General features: G+C 37.1%; 2 protein-coding genes across 3 annotated transcripts; both read left to right on the forward strand.

The window, feature by feature from the left end:
• The first annotated feature begins 5,913 nt into the window (after positions 1-5,913).
• Positions 5,914-10,696, forward strand: LOC142641086 (transcription factor MYB30-like). 2 transcript variants are annotated; one of them, XM_075815461.1, is made up of 5 exons: positions 5,914-7,455; positions 7,549-7,693; positions 8,097-8,235; positions 8,676-8,805; positions 10,112-10,696. In XM_075815461.1, the coding sequence occupies exons 2-5, from the start codon at positions 7,583-7,585 to the stop codon at positions 10,647-10,649; spliced, it is 918 nt and encodes a 305-aa protein (XP_075671576.1). In that variant the 5' UTR covers positions 5,914-7,455; positions 7,549-7,582; the 3' UTR covers positions 10,650-10,696. The 2 variants fall into 2 exon arrangements, with proteins under 2 accessions (XP_075671576.1, XP_075671577.1); XM_075815462.1 differs by having other exon boundaries at positions 7,595-7,693.
• A 10,239-nt stretch (positions 10,697-20,935) lies between these two features.
• On the forward strand, positions 20,936-22,719 carry LOC142639846 (uncharacterized). The gene is made up of 3 exons (XM_075813983.1): positions 20,936-21,226; positions 21,482-21,866; positions 21,956-22,719. The coding sequence occupies exons 1-3, from the start codon at positions 20,936-20,938 to the stop codon at positions 22,717-22,719; spliced, it is 1,440 nt and encodes a 479-aa protein (XP_075670098.1).
• Positions 22,720-25,377: the final 2,658 nt, after the last annotated feature.

Below are 25,377 nucleotides of genomic sequence, written 5' to 3' on the forward strand. Positions count from 1 at the left end.
CATCATGACATCAATATCAGTTTTCATCAAACTATAGTTTCAACCACCATATAGAAAATTAAATATATGATCTTCTAACATCATGAGACTATTATCTCTAATTTCAAAACTCACAAAACATGTTATACAGATTCAAAATTGAAGACCGCTCTGATACCAATTGTTGGTTAAATACATGTTTGTATCGCATATAAAACATACGCAACGGAAAAATTAACAGATTTACTTCATTCACAATTGTTAACATGTACTGTGCAAATTTTAGAATTCAAGAACAAGAGAGCGTACCTTGGTGCGGTGAAATTCAAAACAAAAGATTAGAAATACTCCGGAACACTTTTAATCTTCACTCTAATTCCACTTTATGCCCAAGAAGTGTGGTCTCTCAATTAGTTTTCAAAAGGAGAATAAAAGAGTGTCTCACACTCACATACACACCATTTTACAATGATGTCACACTTACTCAAAATTCTGTATATTTCTCCCTTTATATCTAACTAATTATCTAATTGGGCTAGCCTTTTGAGCTTTTCCAATTGGGCTTTAGTGTGTGACTTGGAATAGGACCAAAAGAGACCAATAAGATACTAGCTCCAATGGGCCTTAGGCTTTTCTGTCAATTCTTGACAAGTCCAAAGTTACCATTAACTATATTTAATACCACTATATAAATATAGTTACACTCTAGGCCCTATTTAAAAATTATATCCCAATACTTTATTATACATGCAACCCCTTCATAAAATATTCGTAATAAAACAAATTCATGAATGTACACTGCCACTTTGTAAATTACTACATCTTAATCCTTGAGTACTCAATTTAATCCTTTATGTTATTCATCATATATTTATGAAATGCAATTTCATAAATATATACTTTAGTAACTCCTTACTAAATTGGTTAGGCCTAACACTCTGAATAACCAAACCTATTAAACTTATCTCAAGGGAATATTTTGTATCTCTATTAAGAGACTATGAGTTCCATCTTGAGAATATATGTTCCATCAACACTAAATGTGGCTGCCCAACATACTAAGGTCTTGATCATGTCTTTAGATCTCACTCCTAATATATCAAAGCAACCTACATTTCCTGATCAAGTCCATTATCCTCTCAGGATTAAGAGTTCATGTAAATAGAAGTTGTGAGATTTATTATTCATTTGACAGTTATTAGGAGGATAATAAATTTCACAGTGGTCCATTTCAATATGTCTTAACTCTTAAAACATATCAACATACCAACTAGAAGTCTCCACTTCCATGATGAAGACAAATCATCTTAGTTTATATGTTATAGTCTTCGTAGATGAAATGCCCAATTTTATCACCGACTACAAACTATAATTCTGAGTTTACAAAGAACTTGTAATTTATATCTTCTGTGACTTTTTACATAAATCATATATTATGCATCTCATGGAGTATATGATAATGTCTAATATTCATGTTACCATTATTTTAGATTATAATAAAACAACTTTATTAATTACAACATTCAATGATACATAATGTCATACATAGCATCATACAATAGGATTTGAAGGCACACATCCTAACACATATAGCTTCACTTCTCTCCAACTTTACATGTCATTGAAATGAGTACACCATACAAAAATTGAGTGCAACTTGAGTGTTTGTAAACTTACAAGTTCACAACTTCCTAATTTTACAAACCACAAATACTATTACTAAAAATCCCATGACAAAATCATGGATTTTAAGGTGAGAGTAGCTAGAACCCTTACATAGTTTTTGGTCCTCGCTGCTGGACTCGTGGGTATGAGAGGGAGAGTAGAAAGATTAAATGAGATGAAACTTTTTCTTTTGTTGTGTGGACCCGTGCAAGAGAAATCAAAGTGGTGTTTGTTCTTTGAATTGCTAGCTGGATTTGTAGGGTGGGGTTAGGTGATAATTAGTGGCATTGCCACATGTCACACATCCATGACAAGGAGGACAAATGTCCTCACAAGGTTGTCCCAAGTGACTTGATTTTTATTAGTCAATGTGTAGGAAGTTACTATAATATCCTCACTTTAAGTACTTAATTAAAACACCAAGAACTGTATATCTAATAACTTAACCACCTAATAGCCACATATATTGCTTTGTACTTAGTACATAATCATAGTACAATTAGCCATTTACTCACTTATACATATATGTAGTAAATTGTGCATATCAATTAAAGCTTAGCTTTTAGGTTTAATCTAATCTATGATCACTAGTTCCCTTGCTTGTATATATGTGTATGTGTGTGTGTGTGTGTGTATATATATATATATATAAAAGTAGCAATCTTAGTGTAATGATTTATGCTAGTTAAGAATTAATGCTCCCATTACTAGCCATTAGGGTCTCTTAGTTTAATTTAATGTCCTAATTGGTGCGGGGCATCACAAAAGGATTTTCTTTTATGTGAGAGAGAATCCCTAGAAGAGAAAGAGTAAGGAAACGGGTGACGATTTTGTCATATGAAATGATAGACTTATTAATGTTTGGTTGGTGATTTAATGTGGTAGCTAGGGTATATGTGAGCTTGGTTAATTCTTATTGGTCAACTCAAACCCAACCAACTAAAGTAAGACCCAAACCCACCCAATTATTAATTGGGTCATATGGATATTAACCCAATTAATATAAATATTAATTGAGTTTTAACTAGGAATCTAATTAGACCTAAGTATGACCAAAGTATCATTTACCAAAATTACTCAACTCTTAACTAAACCTAAATCACTAAGAAGATCAAAATACCCTTGGAGCTACCAAAATGACTAAAATACACTCCAAATAACAAAAATTGCCCTGAAACATAAAATATGAAAAATAATCCTGAAATCTCGAAAATGACCAAAAATATCCAAAAACCAATAGACAAACCAAAATGCCCCAAAATCTCTAAAATGAGCCAAAATAGCAACAAAAATGACCACATTACCCTTAGAATCAATAAAACTGCCAAAAATACCCTGAAACCTCTAAAAAGACCAAAATACCTCCAAAATATCTAAAATGAGCCAAAATACCCTCCAAAAAACTCTAAAAAGACCAAAATACCCCTTAAACTTCTAAAATAACCGAAATACATCCCAAATCTCTAAAATGACCAAACATACCCTAAAATTTTTAAAATGACCAAAATACTCAAAAATCTCTAAAACGAACAAAATACCCTCGAAAAATCTAAAATGACCAAAATACTCCTAAACCTCTAAAATGACCAAAATACCAATGAAACTTCTAAAATGACCAAACTACCCCAAAATATCTAAAGCGACAAAAATACCCTTGAAACCTTTAAAATTATCAAAATACCCCTAAACCTATAAAATGACCAAAACACTCCCAAACCTCTAAGATAATTATAATACACTCATAAGCTCTACAATGACTAAAAAACCCAAAGTTTCTAAAATGAACAAAATAACCCAAAACCTCTAAAACGACCAAAATACCCTCAAAATATCTAAAACGACCAAATACCCCCGAAACCTTTATAGTAACCAAAATATCCCCAAACCTCTAAAATGACCAAAAAATTCCTAAATAACTAAGATAGCCAAAACACACCTAAAACCTTTAAATGACCAAAATACCCTGAAACAACTAGAATGACCAAAAAATCTCATACCCCAAAACACCCCTGAAATTTCTAAAATGACCAAAATAAACTCGAAAAATCTAAAATGACCAAAACACACTAGAAACCACTCAAATGAGGAAACACACACACACAAACCTTCTCTAAAATGACCAATATACCCATGAAACTTAAAAATGACTCAAATACTCTCAAAACCTCAAAAATGACCAGTAAGTTGTATTTTTGGTTATTTTATAGATTTTAGGAAATTTTTTGGTCGTTTTTGAGGTTTTAGGGGATTTTTGGTCATTTTAGAGGTTTTGTGGGTTTTTTTTTTTTTTTGGGGGGGGGGGGGGGGAATTTTTTGGGGTTGGGGATATTATGATAATTTTATAGTTTCATGGGTATTTTTTGTTTGTTTGAAGTTTGGGGGAGGGGGGTAATTTGGTCATTTTACAGATTTTGGGTTTATTTTTTTTGTCATTTTAGAGGTTTCATGGGTATTTTTTTTTTTTTTTTTTTTGTCTTTTTGAGGTTTTAGAGGGTACTTTAGTAATTTTAGAGATTTCAAAATATTTTGTTCATTATAGAAGTTTTACGAGTATTTTTGGTCATTTTAAGGTTTTTGGGGGATACTTTGGTCATTTTAGAGAGTTTGGTGTTTTTTTTTAAATTGTCTTTCTAAAGGTTTCAATGTTATTTTGATCATTTTAAAGGTTTCAAAGTATTTCAATCATTTCTTAGGTTTTAGGGGTATTTCTAAGTTTTGGGGTTTTTTTTTTGTTGTCCTTTTGGGGATTTTAGGGGTATTTCAGTCATTTTTAGGGGTATTTTGGTCAATTGGGGGTTTTGTGGGTATTTTGGTCTTTTTTAAGTTTTAGGTTGTATTTTGGTTATTTTTGAGGTTTAGGAGTATTTTGGTCATTTTTGAGGTTTTTAGAGCATTTTGGTCATTTTACCGGTTTTAGGTATATTTTTGTTAAGGGTAATTGCAGTCCTTTCCCTTAAGGTTTGGGAGAATTACACTCCACCCCAAACTTGAAGGGAAAAAATGCCTCCTTCCCTTGAGATTTAAAGAAATTAACACTCCCATTCTTTTCGTTTATAAAAGTAAATATTCTAAATTTCTATAAGAATCTCTCCACAAAAGTTTAATCATGATTAGTAAAAAAATAACTAATAAATTTAGAATAAAAAAGCAAAATATTTCAAGCAACAAATTAATTTTTACAACAAAGCTCTCCATAAACCGTTGAAAAATGAGAAAATAATAATAACAAAGTTTAGTTAAAAATTTTAAACAATGAATTTTAATACTAAAATGGAGGATAATTTTTGAAACAAGCCTTTAATAAAAGGGCAAGTTAGTATATAACATTTTTAATATTAATTTAACAAAGTTTGGTTAATCGAATTTCAAGGGAGAGAAAGTGTTTTTTCCTTTCAATTTTGTGGTGGAGTCTCATGTCCCCAAAAGCTCAAGGGACGAGAGTGTAATTACCCATTTTTGTATATATTCATTGAATATTGGGTAATTTGGTGGGTTGGGTTTAACCTATTATAATTGGGTTGGGTCAAGTTTGGGTTATAATTAGTTGATTAAATGAGTTTTATGTACTCAACTTACTTATGCCCAACCCAAACTCATCCATCTGACTACCCTAGCTTACACTGGTTTGTTACTTGTATGGCCAATTCAATTGGGGTTTTGGATTGGTTTTGAATCCAAGGGTCAATTGACTTGATTGGTGAAAAGATTTTTTTTTTCTTCTTAAGAGACTTTACTATTTGAGAAAGTCTATGGATACAAAGAATTTGACAAAAAATTACACATCCAACTGATGTAGCAAAATATTAGTTGTAAGTAAAAAAATAATGTCAAGATAAAAACTTGTAAAACCTTGCAAACTCAACTATTATAAGAAAACGTTATTTGAATTTGAAAAATGCTTTTTATTATCTAGACACAATTTGCAATTTTATTGAAAATTGTACACTTTAAATGTATCGCTAACACAAAACAAAAAGAGTGACCCGTTACGACTATAACAGATCAGCATTGAGGATCTCAACTACTTTTACAGGAAATTAAGCGTAAAAGATTCAAATATTAATTAAACTTTGTTTATTTTAATCGTCATATTCCTTTCAATGTAGACTTTGTCAAGCAAAGATGTTGAACTTGAGCGTTAATCCTTTTTTTTTTTTATTGGGCTTGTCCTGTCTCTCTCTTTAGAAAATTTTGTCTCTTTTTTTTTAAATTTTTATATTTGCTATTTATTTTACTGTAATTAGGCTGTATTTATTGCAAAACAACTCATTCTTTACTTTATTAAAATATAGGGTCTGTTTGAATAGAAATTATTGCTGAAAACTAAAAACACTGTAGCAAAATAATTTTTAAATGTGTGAATAGTACCGTGTGACTCATTTTTAATATTTTTTTCTGAATAAAATATTTGTGAGTCCCATAAATAGTGCGTGAACAGTACATAAACAGTGCATGAATAGTGCACAGTATCCTAAAAGCTATTGAGCGTGGGTCAAAAAAAAAAAAAAAAAAAAACAGAACATGCAAAACGTAGACGCAGTTTTTTTCTTATCCAAACAGATAGGTAATGTCACAAAAGATAACAGAAAAGGATAATAATATTGAGTTTCACTGGCAATCTTTATAAAAATAAAATTCACATGATATATATTTGTCCATTCACGATTATGCATTATTTTTATTTGCCAAAGTGTGGATATTTTCATTCGCAAGGTTGACAAAGCTGAGCGAGATTTCTAAACTTATTTCAGTGCGAGTAACTAGAGAGAAATTGTATTCTCAACTATGCAAATTAATTCCAAAAAATAATGTATTAAAAAGAACCAACCAAAAGAGGAGAGGACAATGATACGTATAAACTTCCTCATTAAAATAAAAACATACTAAAGTAATTATTACCTTCATAAGTCATGTACTATATTTGAAACAATGACATGAATTATTTAGATTTTGAATTACAAAAGTCTCAAAAAGAAAAGAAAAAACTGTTTTTAGTCAATATTTTATGACGAGGCATAATGGGTTGGCATGCTTTGTCAAACGTGCGCAACATGTTCTTGACGCAAATGCACGTAAAAATTTGGATGCTGAAACTAATAGTAATGTGATGGCCTTTCTGAGCTTTAAGTGATTTATTAAGAAGGTTGCGAAATTCTTGGTTCAAAAGCAAATTGGAGTGTCAGAAATTGTCTCAAATTCATTTCATCTGACCATGCAACCATGAATTCAAAACAATATTGTTGACTGTACGTATCTTACCGCACAGCAAGTACTTATGGTTAGTAATCATTTCTTTTTGTCTTTCCTTTTCCAAAAATTGATTCTTGCACGTACTTAATTCTTGCTTTTTTTTTCTCAGATGCCTTAAATAATGTTTTCCTATATATGTCAGGGCAAGAAAGAATAGGAGCTTATTTTAATTTTATTTAATAGTAATGACTACTATGAGAATTCATCAAGAGGACAATTATTTATAATGCACATGTCGAATGAAGCATGTAACACATTGTGAAGAGTACTTATTAAATCCATCACCGCACTTTCGTCGCAACATCAGTTTGGTCCCTCTTTTAATAAATGAAAATGTGGGAAATTGATCTAACAATGATATCATCTTCCATTTGATCACTGTTTCGAGTCAATACTTTTGACCGACTCTGGCTATGTTATAGTCTGCATGTGCTTGTTTGTAAATTTTCCATCGGTGATTGTTTTGTTTTCTGTCTTTAATTGTATAACGATGACGTCGATGAGGGACCACCAACAGGACTACTGGATGGAACTTACTTCGACATGAAATGATGTTTTGAGGTAACGTAGCTTGCCAAAACTTGATCTCAACCTCACTTACCATTCACATTAGGCTCTACATAATTTTAGTCTAATTTGGCCATTTTTCTTTAGTTTATCTACTTACCAGTCACACATATATGGTACTATGGAAATTCAGCTTATGCTGCTGCATGTAACACATTCTAAGGAGTACGGACTACCTTTCCACCCATGGACTACTGGATGGAACTTACTTCGACATGAAATGATGTTTGAGGTAACGTAGCTTGCCAAAACTTGATCTCAACCTCACTTACCATTCACATTAGGCTCTACATAATTTTAGTCTAATTTGGCCATTTTTCTTTAGTTTATCTACTTACCAGTCACACATATATGGTACTATGGAAATTCAGCTTATGCTGCTGCATGTAACACATTCTAAGGAGTACGGACTACCTTTCCACCCATGGAATCGTTAATTTATCAAAAGCCCTTTCGTTGCAACTTCAGATTGGACCCTAGTTTTTTTATATTATTATGTTTACCGAACATATGATAGGCCCCCCCTTAAAGGTTGTAATCATTGTATAAATAATGTACATTTTTCAACTCAAAATTTTTGTATAAATGTGCTACTCAGAGCTAGGGAATTACTTGACCTCAAAATTTTTATTTAGAGAGAGATGGTGAGAGCTCCCTTCTATGATAAAAATGGACTAAAGAAAGGTGCATGGAGTGTAGAAGAAGATAATAAATTAAGAGCTTATATTCAGAGATTTGGTCATTGGAACTGGCGGGAACTTCCCAAATTTGCAGGTATTTAAGAAACTATTATATTTTGGAGCTGATAGTAATCAATCCAAGCACATTTGTATTTTTTTCTATATAAGAAAAAAGAGAACACTATTTGTATCTTTAGTGGTCATCATGTTTACTGTCTCATGAAATGTTTAACTAATTAAGGCTGTCTAATTACTCAGCTTCTCTCAAATTAATAAAAGATGAACATGGTGTTTAAGCACTTCTAGTTTTAATTTTATGGCAAAGAAAACTATTCTGCGAACATTTTCCTTGACTTTTATTGTTCATTTTTATGCACGGTTTTATCAACTATCATTGTCTTCCATTTTCTGTAATACTTTTCTTTCCTGAGAAAATCCAAATATATAAAAAATAAATAAATAAATAAATAAATGGAATATTGCGGTATTGTACTTCATGCTAATCAACCTTTTTGGTTATAAATTGGTTTACAGGTTTATCGAGGTGTGGGAAGAGTTGCAGACTGCGATGGATGAACTACCTCCGGCCAGGTGTAAAACGAGGAAACTACACAGAAGAAGAAGAGCGTATAATCATCAAATTGCATGAAGAACTAGGCAATAAGTACGAACTTAAAAACTTTCAAATTCTTCAACAAGAATTTAGGAAGACTTTGTAGATGAACATAAGTTTATATACAAATTCTCCCCATCTTTCCATGCGCTTTTGCTTGTTTGCATGTTTTCATACTCGATAACAAATATTTATGAGCTAACCTACTTCACGCATGCCAGTCATTTTGAAGAATTTAGCATAAACATGTAGGCATGGTGAAACTCAAAAGCATCTTATGTTTGCATTAAATTTGTCTGTAAGTAACAAAGATATGTGACCATAATTAGTCAGCTTTTCTTTGAAATGATTCAAAATTAATTCTTCAATGAACTTATATATAAACCCTTGTATTTGAGTTAGATTTTGTTGGGAAAAATCCTAATCTCCCCTACGTCTATGCGTGAATTAAAATTAATGACTACCAAGCAATAGCAACATTATGGCAACAAAAAAAAATTCCAGCACCACATAAACACAATCACACCAAATCTTACGTGGAAAATCCTCCGGTGTAGAGGAAAAAACCACGGGCAGCTCCGAAAAATATCCACTATAAAATAGAGATTACAACTATCAAGTTTATGCTAAACTTAAGTCCACAATAAATTGAATATATAACAAATAAAACTCAAGAAGTAAATACAATCTCACCACAAAACTAGTAGCAAAATCTTCCTCTGAATACTCCAACACTCCATAGTTGTAGCATTCAAAAACTCTATGAAAACTCTACCAATTTATCTTCCTTGTGTGTAACTTGAGCAAAGAAAAATGTCTCTTTTTTCTTTTTCACTCTCTCACACTCTCACTGTGTTTCTCTCTATTTGTTCAAACGGACTGCACCTCTCAAATGGCTGAAGCTCTCTCCATTTTTCTGTGTCTTGCTCTCTCTGTAACTCACTCAAAAAAATGACGGAAGGGCTCTCTGTTTTCTTCAGCACTCTGCCAGGCCGAATGGCCTTTCTTTTCTTTTTCTTTCTTTTCTCCTCGGCGTGTGAGAGACGCCTTGCATCACTTCTCAATAAGAGAAGTCAGACCTTCCCATGCATTGGTCTGCTTTTGCATTAAACCAAAAGGTGACTTTGGAAGCTTGAGGAAGCAAGCTCATCAATTGAGCTTTGATTAATGGTGTGCTGGAACCCAAAAGGGTGTCACGTGCACCCAACAGATTTAATGTATATACTGGTGTTCCAGTTTTGCTAATAGGTGTTGTTGCTTGATCTTTACACTCTATTCACTTGATGCAATTCAATCTTCTCATTCATCCAAAAAGAAAAAAAACTTCCATCTAAACTCCATGTATTTTTCTTTGTAGATGGTCTATGATTGCGGCAAGCTTGACAGGAAGAACAGATAATGATATAAAAAACCACTGGCACGCTCACTTGAAGAAGTGCACCAAGAATAATCCTACAATATCCAGGATGAAAACCCTGTCCAATGAAGCTTACCAGCATGATGCTAATATAGCTAGGAAAACGGAAACTGACAATTCTGTAAGCAGTTCCCCTTCTTACCAAGTTATGGAGAGCTCCCAATTACCCCTAGAAACGTCTTCCAGTGAATTCCCCTCCTTGAGCTTTGATAATGCTCCTTTATTTGGCATAAACTGGATTGCAGAAGATAATCTCACTACATTGGAAACACCTGAACAATCGTTTAGTGACTTTTGGACTGAGCCCTTTATAATGGACAATACCTACATCCAGAATAACTATCTAGTATCCTTGGCAGAGGGAGGATTTAGTACATCTCAACCATGGTACAATGAAGGCATAGATTCCATCTACAAGGCTATGCAAGAAATCAAGAACTACCAGGGAATTAATGTTGATCCATATTTGCTGAACTAGTGTGTTGGCACATTTTCATATTAATTGAATAAATGAGATATTTATCAGTGTGCGTTTCACAACTTATTAAAAGTTATCTTTTTGCTTAAATTATCTACTATTTGCAAGTTCTATTTTATTTTTTGTTTTGAAAATAAATTAACTTTTAGTTTTTTCTCTCATATTTATCGAATAAATAAGCTACCGAAAATAAGCAAGAAAATTTATGAGAGAATTTTCATGAGGTATCATGTCAAGAAAATTGGTTCCTACATTAACAGAGAATGAATTTAAATTAAGTTATAATTGATGATGTTATTAGCTTAAGTACATGACCCATGAAATAGGCACAATCCACACAAGGGGAGGTGAAACGTTGGAGTTTCCAATCCAATTCCATTTTCCCTTTTAATTTCAAATTAATTTTTTTGTATTTCTATCGACAAGATATGATAATTGTATTGTCTCAAATTCCTATTGCTTGGGTGGAAAATAGTTTCCTTGAAAACACATTGTTTGTGGAAAAAAAAAATTCCAAAATACAATGACTAATTTTATGTGTATTGTTGCGACTCTGAATATGATCTTCAAAACCTTTTATATACATCATTTAATATTGTTAGGACATATGTGATTGGATGTTAGGAACATATGTCAACATTTTATGTATTAGCTAATCCTTTGACAAAACGCACTTTACTTGTAATTAGGTAGATCTAGGATGTGTTTAATGCTTCAAGAAATAAGGTTTCAAGTCCAAGTGTTAAAGCCATGAAAGTCTGTCTAAGAAACAAGTGAAGAAGTGCTGTTCATTAAAACTCGACAGCTAGCATCTATCGAGGTTTAAAAGAGTTGTTTCAGCCCGAGGCTCGACAGCTGCTCGACAGCTAAGGTATCTGTTGAGGTTTATGAAATTCAGATTTTTAGTTCTGATTTTTTATACAATCCGTGAATATATGTTTGGGATTTCTTTTCTCACAACCCTAAACATATATAAGGATTATTTTAAGGGCCATACCAGGTTACACAGCCAAGAGCACAATTGCACAAGAGCATAATTCCTCAAGTGTGACCGAAAACCTAGTTTGTCTTAGTTCGTGAAAAAGTTGCTGTGTTTGTACACCGTAGGGTTTTGTGACCAAGCAACTTTGTGATCTTCATGTGTTGAAGAACAGGAGAACTTTGCAGCCAATATCCTTCTTAAGTTGGTGATAAAGTTGCGTACTGAGATCTGCACATTTATTAGTTAGTCACGTACTAGAAGCCATGCAATACAAGGAGAGATTGTTACTACAGAACAAGTCCAATTGGGTATTGGGGTAAGGGTTCAACTGTAGGTTGTATAAGATACTAGGATTCCTTTACTTATAACCGCTTGTTGTGATAATAGTGAATTCTCGGGAGTGATGACCTTAAACTCACCCGGTGGGGTTTTTGCCGTGTAAGTTTTCCCCATTCGTAAACAAATCACCGTGTAAATTTATTTTTCACAGCATATTTAGTAAATTAGTGATTTGTTTGTGCTGCCACACTTGTTACATGTAATTGAACCTAATTAATTCACTTGGCTAATTAATTGGTTAATTTATCACAAGGGGTCAACACATTTTTGGCCTATCAAATATGCTTAAAAAATCATTAATATTTCATGTAGACAGAATACTAGTATAGGTGGGAGTACTGTTTGTGGTGGCCTCAAAGATAATGGTAGTGGTAGTCATGGTGAAAGTGGTAGTGGTAATGGTGTTAAGAGCATGAAGAAATGAATGGAGGGTGGATATAGGGAAATTGTTGAAAACTTCTCCCGATTCTCAAAAGTAGAAAATGCTATTCACCATTTTGGCTTATTAGGAAAACATTTTTCGAAAATCCTATTTTGACCCAAAATTATTTATGCAATAGATTACGTGATATTAGTTGAACAATTTATGTGTATTCTAGTTATTGTTGTTCAACCATAGTAATTGATGATGCAGAAATCTGCAGTTGAGTTCCTCGTCTATGTTGATGGACGAAAGTAGTTGAGCGCATCTCTGACAAAGAAACCTGCAATAAGATTCAAACTAGAAATGGAGTACACCTATGTGGTGTTTGCCAAAAACTTTTCGATGATTAAGTCAGAAAAAGAGTTTAGAGAAAAGGTTTGGCTTAGGAGTAGTTTTTGGGTGGAATTTTGTGTACCTTAATGCTCGGATCTTTCTCTCCTTTTATAGCTAATTTTGCATTGATGAGCTACGGGTCTCTGTATTTAATTTGCAATGGCTAGTGCGTTACAGGTTAATGTCTTGATGGATATAACTCTGTTACTGTTCCTCCATGCGTTACTCTTTGGCTTGAATGCTTTTAATAAATGGGTAACACACCTAGCTTCATCATTGAATGTGAGACGGTTCCAAGTTTTTGGACTCATCAGTTGTCCCCTTATTCCTTCCTTTGTTTGTGGGATGAGGTAGGAATAGAGAGATTTGTCACTTCGCGTTCCATGCATGGTGCATTTATTGTGAGTATGCATTTCATCTATCCTATGACACATGTACAGTTAGGATTTTCTTTTTGTTGGGAAATTTAGACCCTAGTTGATAGAATTAACAAGTTTTAAACCCAAGTTATTAATTAGATTTATTATGCATAAAACTTGTTAAAACAAACAAACATCAATATCATGTCAAAATCATATGCAGTGGAAAAGTAAATAAGACAAGATATGATGACCCATGAAAACCAATGAAATCAACTAGTTTCACAGTAAAAAACCTGGGAGGAAACCTTTCCAAAAAGTAATTCACTATAGTAAAGAAAAGTTTCAGATCTAATACAAAACTTTTGTCCCTAGACTCTACAATCCCTGTAGATGAACTCACAGCAGAAACCTTTTACGCTTCAGATTCTTTGAACTCTTCAATATATGAACGCCGCCCTTTAATGCACGGATCCCAGTACGTGACTCACTCACCAACTTGAGGAAGAAGAATGTTGGCTACAAAGTTCTTCACTTCATCAACAATGAAGATCAAGAAGCACTTGGTTACAAAACCCTAAGGCGCAAAGACACAGTAGCTTCTTTTTGAGAGAATAAGGCTTCGGTCACCTTTTGCATATGTTCTTCTTGTATTCTTTTATGTGACGACCTCTAAAATAAGCCTTATATATGTCTAGGGTTGTGAGAAAAGAAACCCTACACAAATACAAAAGCATGGGCCGAAAATCATATCTAAAACTTCTGATTTCCGTAACCTCGATTGATACCTCGATAGATAGTATCTATCGAGCCTCATTAAATCTCGATAGATAGCTAGCTGTTGAGCTATCTGTCCGCAGGTGTCGAGCTATCTGTCCAGCTTTAATGAACACATTTTCTTCACTTGTTTCTTGGTCCAATCTTCATGGTTTTAATACTAGACTTGAACAACATGTTCTTTGAAGTATTAAACATATCCTAGATCTATCCAAATACAAGTAAAGTGCGTTTTTTCAAAGGGTTAGTCAACTACATAAAATATGTCCTTAACAATCTCCTCCTTAGGCAATCCATGACAAAATCACAACAAACAAATGAACATATGAGAAAAGTCATAAAACACTCAACTCATACTCACTTGTTGAATACAATAAAATCTACCCTAACACAAACTCTTGAAAAACTTTGCAAGAAGAGAGTTCATGGCAAGTAGACTTTGACAACATGTATTTTTGAAACACTTTAAACAAAACACATCAAAGCATCTTTGTGTGAAGCAGAAATAATAGATTACATACAAAAAAAAAAGAAAGAAACATGTGTATAAAGAGAGAAAAGAAACAACACATGTAGAGATAGGTGAAGAAAACATACATCATCACATATATATCAAAGATAAGCCCAATGTATGTAAACATGGTCACAAGACCTAAGGTACAAGAAGAAGAAGCTAAAAGTAGCTCCTGCAACAACAAGGAGGTAAACACTTCCCCTAACAAGATGAAACACATCTCCCCCTTACAAGAGCATGTATTTCTCCTCCTAACTTGTAGAATCTTAAAAAGAAACCACAAATTCTCCAATTTCTCCCCCTTTTTGTCATGATTGACAAATGGTACAATAAGCTATAAAGCTTTACCCAAGAAACATAAAGATGATCAAGGGGGTACAAAGAATCCATATAAATGCATGAATGTAATGAAACAAGATGCTATGGATAACAAGATAAGAGAAACATGCAAAACATGTGAAAAAACAATGCATGCAGAGGATCTCGATGGATCGAGAGGTGTCGAGAAGCTATCGGGCATACCTCGATGGATCGAACAGCTATCGAGAAGCTATCGAGGGGATAGGAACTTTCTCAATCAATCCACCTAGCTATAGATAGAAGTCGAGATTGTGATAAAAAAAATCAACTGAAGATCTCGACAGATAAGCCAGGTATCAAGAGGTGTCAAGGAGGTGTCGAGATTGCTTAAAAATAGTTTTTCAAGAAGGGAAAAACACAGATATGAATGCAATCACACATGCAACTCAACCAAAGATCCAAACAACATTTTGATCTCTCAAAAACATCTCTCAACAAGAAAAATGTCATGCATTTTGATCCAAAACACAAGCACACACACACTAAACACGTCTAACCAATTTTATATTTCAAAAATAAGTCAAGACAGTTTAGTGAGCACACATTAACACATGTAAACCTTGTGATGGCCAAATCACATTATACCTGCACATGTATCAAGAGTAGCAAAGAATATTGCGTGTTGTGTGTGAAAAATATTGCAAGATTGCACAAGTGTCTCTATATGACGATTTGAGATATGAGAAAATCACTTTTAACTCACACAATTATAACTATTTGATGGAGACTATCACCTTCGAGGTACATCCTATAACTCCCACATCTCCTAGAAAACACGCTTGCAATCATATTTTAAAGCATTTTGTTCTTTTTGCTTTTATTTTCTATGGATATTTTATTTTATCAAGTAAATCATGCATGGGTATACAAGAGAGAGAAAAGAAATACCCATTTATGTTAAGCTTTTTGACATTGCACTTTTGCTATGCCGAAGCATACAGATGTCATTAACATTGCATTTTTGCTATGCCGAAGCATACGGATGTCATATCAAGATTGGTAGGTAACAGTGGTAAAATGGTTATTTATGCCTTTCTCTTAGGATTTTCTAGTCCTTCTCATAAAAAAGAATTATACGAGTGTTAAGTACAAGAGATCACTTAACCTTACTCATCACAAACAAAGAGTCACAAAACTCACTTGCTTAGTTGTGCATAAAGATGCTCATCTAAGCTACAAAAGATACAAAGTTTAGAGAATTTTGTTTCAATGGCCATTTTAAGGTTCACAAGAACCGATGTATACAAACACACTGTTTTTGTATTTTTTTGATTTTTCAAATTTTTTTATTTTGAAAACAAAACAAAATAAAGACTAAACAACCAAACAAAAAATAGACAAACAATCATGAAAGCAAGAAAGAAAGATGCATATGCATGAAAGCATGATAGAAAAATGCAGATAAGAAATGAAGCAAAGAGAGTCCTATTTTAGATAGAAAGAATTAAAGCAAAGGACAAACAGAAAAGACAATTAAGTCTTAGGCTCCTTTCTCACCCACACAACACGAGTCTTTGGCCGTGAAGATGAAAATGCACGTGTCCTAGTATGTCTACTAAAGGACATTGAAGAATTAAGATTCTCTTGAAATTGAGTTAAAAAGTTCAAGGCTTTTAATAACTCTCCAAACAAAGGTGTAGGTTATTGAAAGGAAACCTGTGACCGTTTGGACACTTGCTTTTGAGGATACAACTTAAAGCAATTAGAACGAATGTGTCCAGAAACAGCACAATGGTGACAAACATGAGGTCTAATAAAGGATTTAGAATTAGTCAAAACAGTTTTGGATTTCATACCTTTATTACCTTTCTCGGATTGAGGCACAATGACAGTCCTTGATCCAGAAGCCCTGGAAGAGGAGAGGTCGAAGGAAACAGCATATCCTAAGCCAGTCTTATCAAAACTAAGCTTTGGAGCACTCAAGACTTCTTCAAGCTTTGCACTAGACATCCTTTCTATTTGAGTTCTAGCTTGACTAAGCTCAACCTCAAGATTCTTGACATTCTCTTCTAATGAGGTATTTTCCACAACAAGAGTTCAACTAACCTTGTAGTCTCATCTAGTTTGACTAATAAATAAGCTTTTTCAGTTTTTACCTCATTAAGTTCTTTTCTACAAAGATGAGAAGTCTTTTCAGATTTTATGAATTTAGTGCATAGCTTATCATAGGCTTCCTGAAGGGTCAACTTCTTAGGTACTTCTTCATCAGAAGAATCCTCACTGTCACTAGCACTCTCCACAATCACGCTATTGGTTGAGGCAGCAAAGGCCATAACGTGACTACATTCATCCACATACTCATCAGAAAAGTCATTTTCAGTGTCACTCCAAGTGGCAACCAACCCTTTATCATCTGACTTCTTGGTCTTTTCCTTCATAAGGTAGTTTGGGTACTCTATCCTCATATGACTAAAACATTTGCACTCATGGCATTGGATGATGGGCTTCTCATTCTTACCCTTCCTAAAAGATTTTGATTTCCTTGGAGGTTTGCCCTTATCCTTTTTCCTAAATTGAAGAAGCTTGATAATCTCATCAGTTATGAAAGTTAGATCCTCATTCTCCCCATCATCTTCATCTTCACTTTCATCTTCATCTTCAGAGTCCTCAATCTCTTCCTCTATACCTTTATGAGCCAAGTTTTTACTCTTTCTACCTTTTCCCATTGAGCCTAATCCCATCTCATAGGTTTGAAGGTTCCCTACAAGCTCAGTTAAAGGTAATTGATCAATGTCCTTCACTTCTTCAATGACAGTGATCTTGGCATGGAATCTTTCAAGTAAGGACCTAAGGATTTTCCTAACAATTTTGGATTATGCTATAAATTCTCCAAGATTAAAGGCAGAATTCACAAGATCCTTGAGTTTAGCATAGATCTCATCAAAGGTCTCATCCTCCTCCATCCTTATTTCTTCAAAACTACTAGTGAGTCTTTGAAGCTTCACAGTCTTTACTGCCTTGGTACCTTCATAAGTGGTCTCAAGAATGGTCCATGCTTCCTTGGCAACTTTCGTGGATGATATTTTCTTGAATTTCTTATTGGTCACCCCATAAAACAAAGCATTCAAGGCCCTACTGTTGAATTTTTCCGCTATGATTGTTCCATCATCCCAATCCACCGACGATTCCTTTGGCTTAAATCCAGCCAACATCAACATCTTGCCATACATGTTCGCCTAGAGCCTGCAAAGAAACTTTTATAAGAACTTTCCAGTATGCATAATTAGTGCCATCAAATAAATGAGGAATCAAAAGAGATTTTCCACGATCCATGACAACTGGGGTCAAGGATTACACTCAGGAAATTAATCCAATCAAAGTGTACCCGCTCTGATACCACTTGTTGGGAAATTTAGAACCTGGTTGATAGAATTAATAAGTTTTAAACTCAAGTTGTTAATTAGATTTATTATGCATAAAACTTGTTAAAACAAACAATCATCAATATCATGTTAAAATCATATGCAGTGGAAAAGTAAATAAGACAAAATATGATGACCTAAGAAAACCAATGAAACCAACCAGTTTCACAGTAAAAAACCTAGGGAGAAACCTTCCCGAAAAGTAATTCACTATAGTAAAGAGAAGTTTTAGATCTAGTACAAAACTTTTGTCCCTAGACTCTACAATCCTCGTAGATGAAGTCACAGCAGAAATCTTCTACCGCTTCAGAACCTCTGAATTCTTCAATATATGAACGCCGCCCTTTGATGCACGGATCTCAATACGTGACTAACTCCTTTGCATGAATCCTAGTACGTGACTCACTCACCAAATTGAGGAAGAAAAATGTTAGCTGCAAAGTTCTTCACTTCATCAACAATGAAGATCAAGAAGCACTTAGTTACAAAACCCTAAGTTGCAAAGACGCAGTAGCTTCTTTTTGGAGAGAATAAGGCTTCGGTCACCTTTTGCATATGTTCTCCTTGTATTCTCTTATGTGACGGCCTCTAAAATAAGCCTTATATATGTCTAGGGTTGTGAGAAAAGAAACCCTACACAAATACAAAAGCATGAGCCGAAAATCAAATCTGAAAATTCTGATTTCCATAACCTCGATAGATAGAATCTGTCGACCCTCATTAAACCTCGATAGATAGCTAGCCGTCGAGCTATCTGTTCGCAGGTGTCCGCAGGTGTTCGCAGGTGTCCGCAGGTGTTCGCAGGTGTCGAGCTATCTATCCAGCTTTAATAAACACCTTTTCTTCACTTGTTTCTTGGTCTAATCTTTATGGCTTTAATACTAGACTTGAACAATATGTTCTTTGAAGTATTAAACACATCCTAGATCTATCCAAATACAAGTAAAGTGCATTTTGTCAAAGGATTAGCCAATTACATAATATATGTCCTTAACACTTTTCGTGTTAGTTTTTTTCTCGGTTTTCCCTTGCATAGTGTTTTTCTCTCTTTTTCCTTTTTCACACTCATTTTGCCATTCTACCTGCCTGGAGCTTTCTTCTTCCTTACCAACTCTTCCTTTAATCCTGGTAAGTCCTTTTATCTCCTTCTCCATTTTCGTTCTCTTATGGTCGAGTACTCACCAGTTAGGCTAGGTTGCCCTTTTATCTCCTTTTTCTTTACTCGTTTATGTGGTTTGCTTAAGTCCATGGGTAGAAAGCATTCTGGGGTTGGTTTTTTTGTAGGGAGAGATTGTTTGTACTGCTCCGTTTTGCTTGGTCCATTGTTCAGTAGGGATTGCCTAGACTTTGGCAATGTCTGATGAGGAGGTTAGGTCGAGTGAGCTCAAAACGAGCTTAATCTCTTCTGAGGACCATGAACCTCTAGAGGTTTCCTTCCCTTATATTCCTCACAAAGCTTGGAGTATCCATTGTGCTCTAAAAGAGAAGGAAGAGGGGTGGATTAGAAATAGATTTCAGTTCCCTCCCTCCGTTAATGTTAGGATTCCTGATGGTAACAATAGAGCGTGTCATTCATATGCTAACAAAGTTTGTTTCTACAAAGCTGACTTTGCTAGCAGTCTTCATTTTCCTCTTCATCCTTTCATTAGGGAACTCTTTTATCATCTTTTACTCACTCCTGCTCAATTAGTCTTGAATTCTTGAAGGATAGTGATTTGTTGTATGGTGGTGTGGATGTATGCTAATGACAGAGAAATCATTAGGATAGATGAGTACTTGCATTTTTACCGTTTAAGACGATCCAAAATCTCAAAGTATTGGGAGTTTAAACCATGGGATAGGAGTTCAAGGTTAATTCTTAATTCCCCATCTTCTCTTCGAAACCAGAAAATAAGCTTTTTCTTTGTCTCTGGTGAAGGTTGGGAAACTATTCTTGGAGAGAATCCTGATGACGCTCCCATGTTGCTTCGTAGTTAGGGTACCCTTGTGTTTGGTGTGTCCATTTATCATATATTTTTGTGTTTGTATAATTTTTCGAGTGTATCTTGACTTGTCATGTGTTGTTCTTTTGTAACTTCTATACATCCTCATCTTAAGAGATGATATCACGATCGCTTGGAGATGATTAGAGGGTATTTGGAGACCGTTTAGGATTTTGACAAACTAATCTCCCCTCAATCTCCTTTCTTTCATTTTCTCGGCCCTGAAGCTGTCAAGTCAAGTCCAAAAAAACATTGAAGTTGTCAAAAAAATTAAGTGGCTCAAACTTATATTTGTTTCTTTTTAACTTTTGGGGTGATGGGACTGACGAGGTGAAACATGGACGAGGTGGCCTCAAGGACGAACATAACCCGTTATCGTCATCATCAGAGGAAGAGTTAAGGCCATTGAATACTGCCAATAAAGCCTCAACCGTTACAAGACCAGCTGGACGAACTAACGGGAAGGCATTAACTCCCATTACTCCCCTGAAGACGTTATCAGAAGAGGCATTAATGCCCCAACGGATACAATCCCCAAGGGTATATAAAACCCTTTCAACACCAAAACAAGGTACATACAAAAAAAGAACTACATCACAATTTTAGCTATTTTTATTCCTAATATCTCAACAACTGTCTTTTTTCCGTACTGACTTTATCATCGGAGGTGTTGTGGCAGGCACCACACCGGTGACCATTTGATTAAATCCTGCTCCCACAGAGTCCGTCGAGTGCCTCCGGGAGCCATCCGGACGAATCCTAGCAAATCAACGAAATACAACTTCATCGGTTTGGCGCCGTACGTGGGAACGACTTTCTCATACAACAAGAACACGGTTCCTACCGGCTCCGAGATGGAATCCAACCAGGACTCAGCGGCCTTGGCGCAGCAGGTCCGAAATCTTGCAGCCACCGTCGAAGAACTTACAAGACAGAATCAAGAGATGAGACAGAGGTTACAACAAGAAGAGAACCGGTCAAGAGCTGTTCAAGAGGACGAAGGGGATAGCCATGGGAGAAGTGACCGACAGAGAACGATAACCCCAGAAGAGCAGCATTCTGACATCCTCCAGGAAATGAGGAAGGAGATGGATGAATTAAGAAACGCGATCAAAGAAAAGACGGATCGAAGCCTGGATAAAATGGTCAGAGCGACGGACTCCCCCTTTACCATGGCAGTTCTAGAACGACCAGTACCAGCGAAATTTCGACTACCTCAGCTTGAGCCTTTTGACGGGCTCAAAGACCCCCAAGATCACCTTAACACCTTCAAGACGACCTTAGGCCTTCAACAGCCCCCTGACGAAATCATGTGTCGTTCATTCCCCACTACGCTGAAGGGAGCTGGACGAGAATGGTTCACGAGATTGCCCACTTCATCCATCGACAATTTTGAGCAGCTGAGTAGTGCTTTCCTGCGCCATTTCGTCGGGGGGCAACGTCCCAAAAGACCAGCGGATCACTTACTCACTATTAAGCAAAGAGAGAGGGAGACCTTGCGATCGTATGTGAAACGCTTCACTCGGGAGACTCTAGAGGTGGACGATGCAGACGATAAAGTCCAGTTGACGACATTTAAGGCAGGACTTAAGTCCAGAGAATTCGTCGTCTCGTTAGCAAAGAATCCACCCCGGACGATGGCAGAGATGTTGTTGAAAGCTCAAAAGTACATGAATGCTGAGGACGCACTGGCGGCCATCGTAGACGAGGGAAAGCTAAGGACGGAAGGAAGGAAGGAAGACGAACGCAGGGAGCAAAAGAGGGAACGTCCAAGTCGCCGGGGAGGTGACATCGACAGACGAAAAGACGAGAAAGCTCCACGACCGGTAAAATTTACTCCTTTAATTATGCCTGTTGACAAAATTTTGGCACAGATCCAGGATCAACACCACCTGAAGTGGCCGAAGCCCCTGCACTCGTCACCAAATGTGCGAGACAAAAGCAAATACTGCAGATTCCACAAGGACCACGGCCATTACACAGAAGATTGCCGAGATGCGAAAGGACGGATAGAAGAATTGATACGAAAGGAAAACTTCAGAAGTACGTGAGGAAGGGGGACTCCAACAGGTTCAGAGAGGGCAACACGAGCCAACGAGAGCCCTCGTCCAAAAATGAAGGTCGCCAATCCCAACCACAAGAAGTGATCGGAGAAATAAGCACGATAGCAGGAGGACCTTTTGTGGGGGGATCGTGCAAGTCCCTCAAGAAAGCATACCAGAGACAAGTAAACAGTGTCCATACGGGACCCCCATTGAAACAAAGACGGACGAACCAAGATATATTCTTCAGTGAAGAGGACGCAAGGGGGGTCAGGCAACCCCATAACGACCCTCTAGTGATAGCACTCACAATTGAAGGATTCAATACTAAAAGGATCCTCGTCGACAACGGTAGCTCTGCGGACATTATGTACCTGTCGGCCTTCCAACAATTGAAGCTAGGTCCTAGTAGACTGCGTCCGTTCGAGTCCCCCCTCGTCAGCTTTAGCGGTGACAGGGTATACCCCAAGGGCATTGTGACACTAAAAGTAACGATAGGCGCCTACCCGAAGCAGCAGACCCGCCATCTGGACTTCCTGGTTGTGGACTGCCCTTCTTCGTACAATGTGATCATTGGTAGGCCCACGCTCAACTAGTGGAAGGCAGCAACGTCCACCTACTGCCTAAAGATAAAATTCCCAACCGAAGATGGAGTCGGTGAGGTAAAAGGAGACCAAGTCTTGGCCAGAGAATGCTACCAGGCCGTGTTAGCTGCAGGAGAAAACCACACATGGACGATCGAGAGAGAAAAAGAAGACAAAATAGAAGCCCTGGAAACGGTGGAACTCGTTGAGGGGGAAAACTCAAAGGTGACGAGGATAGGTACAACCATAACTCCCGAGATGAGGAATGAACTCGTTCGTTTCCTTAAAGAAAATTTGGACGTATTTGCATGGAGTCACGAAGATATGCCGGGCATACCGTGCCAGATAATCCAGCACGAGTTGAAGACAAATCCCGAGAAGAAACCCGTCCAGCAGAAACGACGGGTCTTTGCCCCCGAACGAAACCAAGCAATCATGGAAGAAGTTAACAGATTGTTGCAGGCAGACTTCATCCGAGAAGTTTATTATCCCGAATGGCTGGCCAACGTCGTGTTAGTGAAGAAAGCAAATGGAAAGTGGAGAATGTGCGTAGACTTCACAGACCTAAACAAAGCCTGCCCGAAAAATAGTTTTCCCCTGCCGAGGATAGATCAGTTGGTAGACTCTACGGCTGGACATAAATTACTAACATTCATGGATGCATTTTCAGGTTACAACCAGATAAAAATGGCTGAGGATGATCAGGAAAAAACCGCTTTCATCACAAGCCAAGGACTCTACTGCTACAAGGTAATGCCCTTCGGACTGAAGAACGCAGGGGCAACGTACCAAAGATTGGTGAACAAGATGTTCAGCGAGCAAATTGGAAGAAATATGGAAGTGTATGTGGACGATATGCTCGTCAAGAGCAAAGAAGAGTGGACTCACCTGGACGACCTGGGAGAGACATTTAATACCCTCCGAAAATATCAGATGAAGCTCAACCCCAGTAAGTGTGTTTTCGGGGTTGCTTCGGGAAAATTCTTAGGGTTCATGGTATCCCAAAGGGGAATAGAAGCAAATCCGGAGAAAGTGCAAGCGATACTCGACATGGCATCTCCCAAAACCACCAAAGAAGTCCAGAAGCTCACAGGAAGGATAGCTGCCCTGAATAGGTTTGTCTCTAAAGCGACGGACAAATGTCTCCCATTTTTCAAAACGTTGAAACAAGCGTTCGCCTGGACTGACGAGTGTGAGGCAGCTTTTCAAGAACTCAAGCGCTACCTAGGCAGCCCTCCCATCTTGAGTCCCTCAAAAACAGGAGAGAGCCTTTATTTATACCTGGCAGCCTCATCCACAGCCGTCAGTGCAGCCTTAATCCGGGAAGAAAACAAGAAGCAGCTTCCAGTTTATTATGTCAGTCAAGCCTTCCAAGGAGCAGAGGCCAAATACCCCAGGATTGAGAAGATTGTCTTCACCCTAATAGTGGCTTCGCGAAAGCTACGACCATACTTCGAAGCACACCCTATCCTTGTAATGACGGATCAACCCATCAGGAAATCCATGAACAAGCCTGAAGCAGCTGGGAGAATGGTCCAGTGGGCAATCGAACTCGGCCGGTTCGACATCGAATACCATCCCGAACGGCCATCAAGGCGCAAGCTCTAGCGGACTTCATAGCAGAATTCACCCTCCCGGACGATGGTGACGGCATGGACGAGGCGGGACGGTGGACGATTCGGAGGCGACGGATCGTCGGCCCGGAAGAGGGGAGGAGTAGGGATCATTATAAACACCCCCAATGGAGAAAAACTCCAATATGGTGTCCAATTAAAATTCCCGGCAACCAACAACGAGGCCGAATACGAAGGCATGCGACGGGACTAAGACTTGGCAATGCTCTCGGGATTAAGAACTTGCTCATTCGAGTGACTCGAAACTAGTGATAGGGCGAGATCATGGAAGAGTATGAGGCGAAGGAAGAAAGGATGCGAAGTACCTCGAGTTGGTCGGACATCTAGCTCGTGGGTTCGACAAATTGAATTTCGCCGGGATCCCGAGAAGCCGAATGCGAGAGGCGGACGAGGTCGCCAAGATGGCCTCGTCTATAGAAGAACCAACGAACAAGGAAATTCTCATGGAGATTCAGAAACACCCCAGCATCGAAGAAGTCCCAGTATTCTCCATCCAGAACATAGGTGGATGGATGGAACCGATCGTCTCATATCTCCAAGACGGGCATCTCCCTCGTGACCCAGCGGAAGCCAGGAAGGTTAAAGCAAGAGCGGCCAGGTTTACAATTTTGAATGATACCTTATACAAAAGAGGGTTTTCCTTGCCTTACCTGAAGTGTCTCGACGAGGAAGAAGCCAAGTACGTCCTCCACGAAATCCATGAAGGGATTTGCGGGGACCATGCCGGGCCTAGATCCCTGGTAAGCAAAGTTGTTAGAACAGGATATTTCTGGCCAACCATGCAGGAAGATGCCACGGAGCTCGTCAAGAGGTGCGATAAGTGCCAGAGGTTCGGGAATGTCCAAAGGCTGCCAGCAGAAAAGATGACGACGATTACCTCCCCGTGGCCATTCGCACAATGGGGGATTGATATCGTCGGCCCATTACCCCAGGGAAAAGGACAGGTAAGGTTCTTGCTCGTCGCTATTGATTACTTCACTAAATGGGTCGAAGCCGAGGCAATAGCAACGATCACAGAAGCAAGAATCCGTAACTT

This window comes from Castanea sativa, chromosome 6 (assembly GCF_040712315.1).
Source record: "Castanea sativa cultivar Marrone di Chiusa Pesio chromosome 6, ASM4071231v1".
Lineage (NCBI taxonomy): Eukaryota > Viridiplantae > Streptophyta > Magnoliopsida > Fagales > Fagaceae > Castanea > Castanea sativa.

Excerpts from the sequence above, each read along its gene's own strand:
- LOC142639846 (XM_075813983.1), top strand. The coding sequence starts at position 20,936 with ATGGAATCCAACCAGGACTCAGCGGCCTTGGCGCAGCAGGTCCGAAAT. Across the intron at positions 21,227-21,481 it reads ATCGAAGCCTGGATAAAATG|CTGAGTAGTGCTTTCCTGCG; the intron begins GTCAGAGCGACG and ends AATTTTGAGCAG. Across the intron at positions 21,867-21,955 it reads ACGTCCAAGTCGCCGGGGAG|ATCCAGGATCAACACCACCT; the intron begins GTGACATCGACA and ends ATTTTGGCACAG.
- LOC142641086 (XM_075815461.1), top strand. The coding sequence starts at position 7,583 with ATGGAAATTCAGCTTATGCTGCTGCATGTAACACATTCTAAGGAGTAC. Across the intron at positions 7,694-8,096 it reads GACATGAAATGATGTTTGAG|AGAGAGATGGTGAGAGCTCC; the intron begins GTAACGTAGCTT and ends ATTTTTATTTAG. Across the intron at positions 8,806-10,111 it reads CATGAAGAACTAGGCAATAA|ATGGTCTATGATTGCGGCAA; the intron begins GTACGAACTTAA and ends TTTTCTTTGTAG.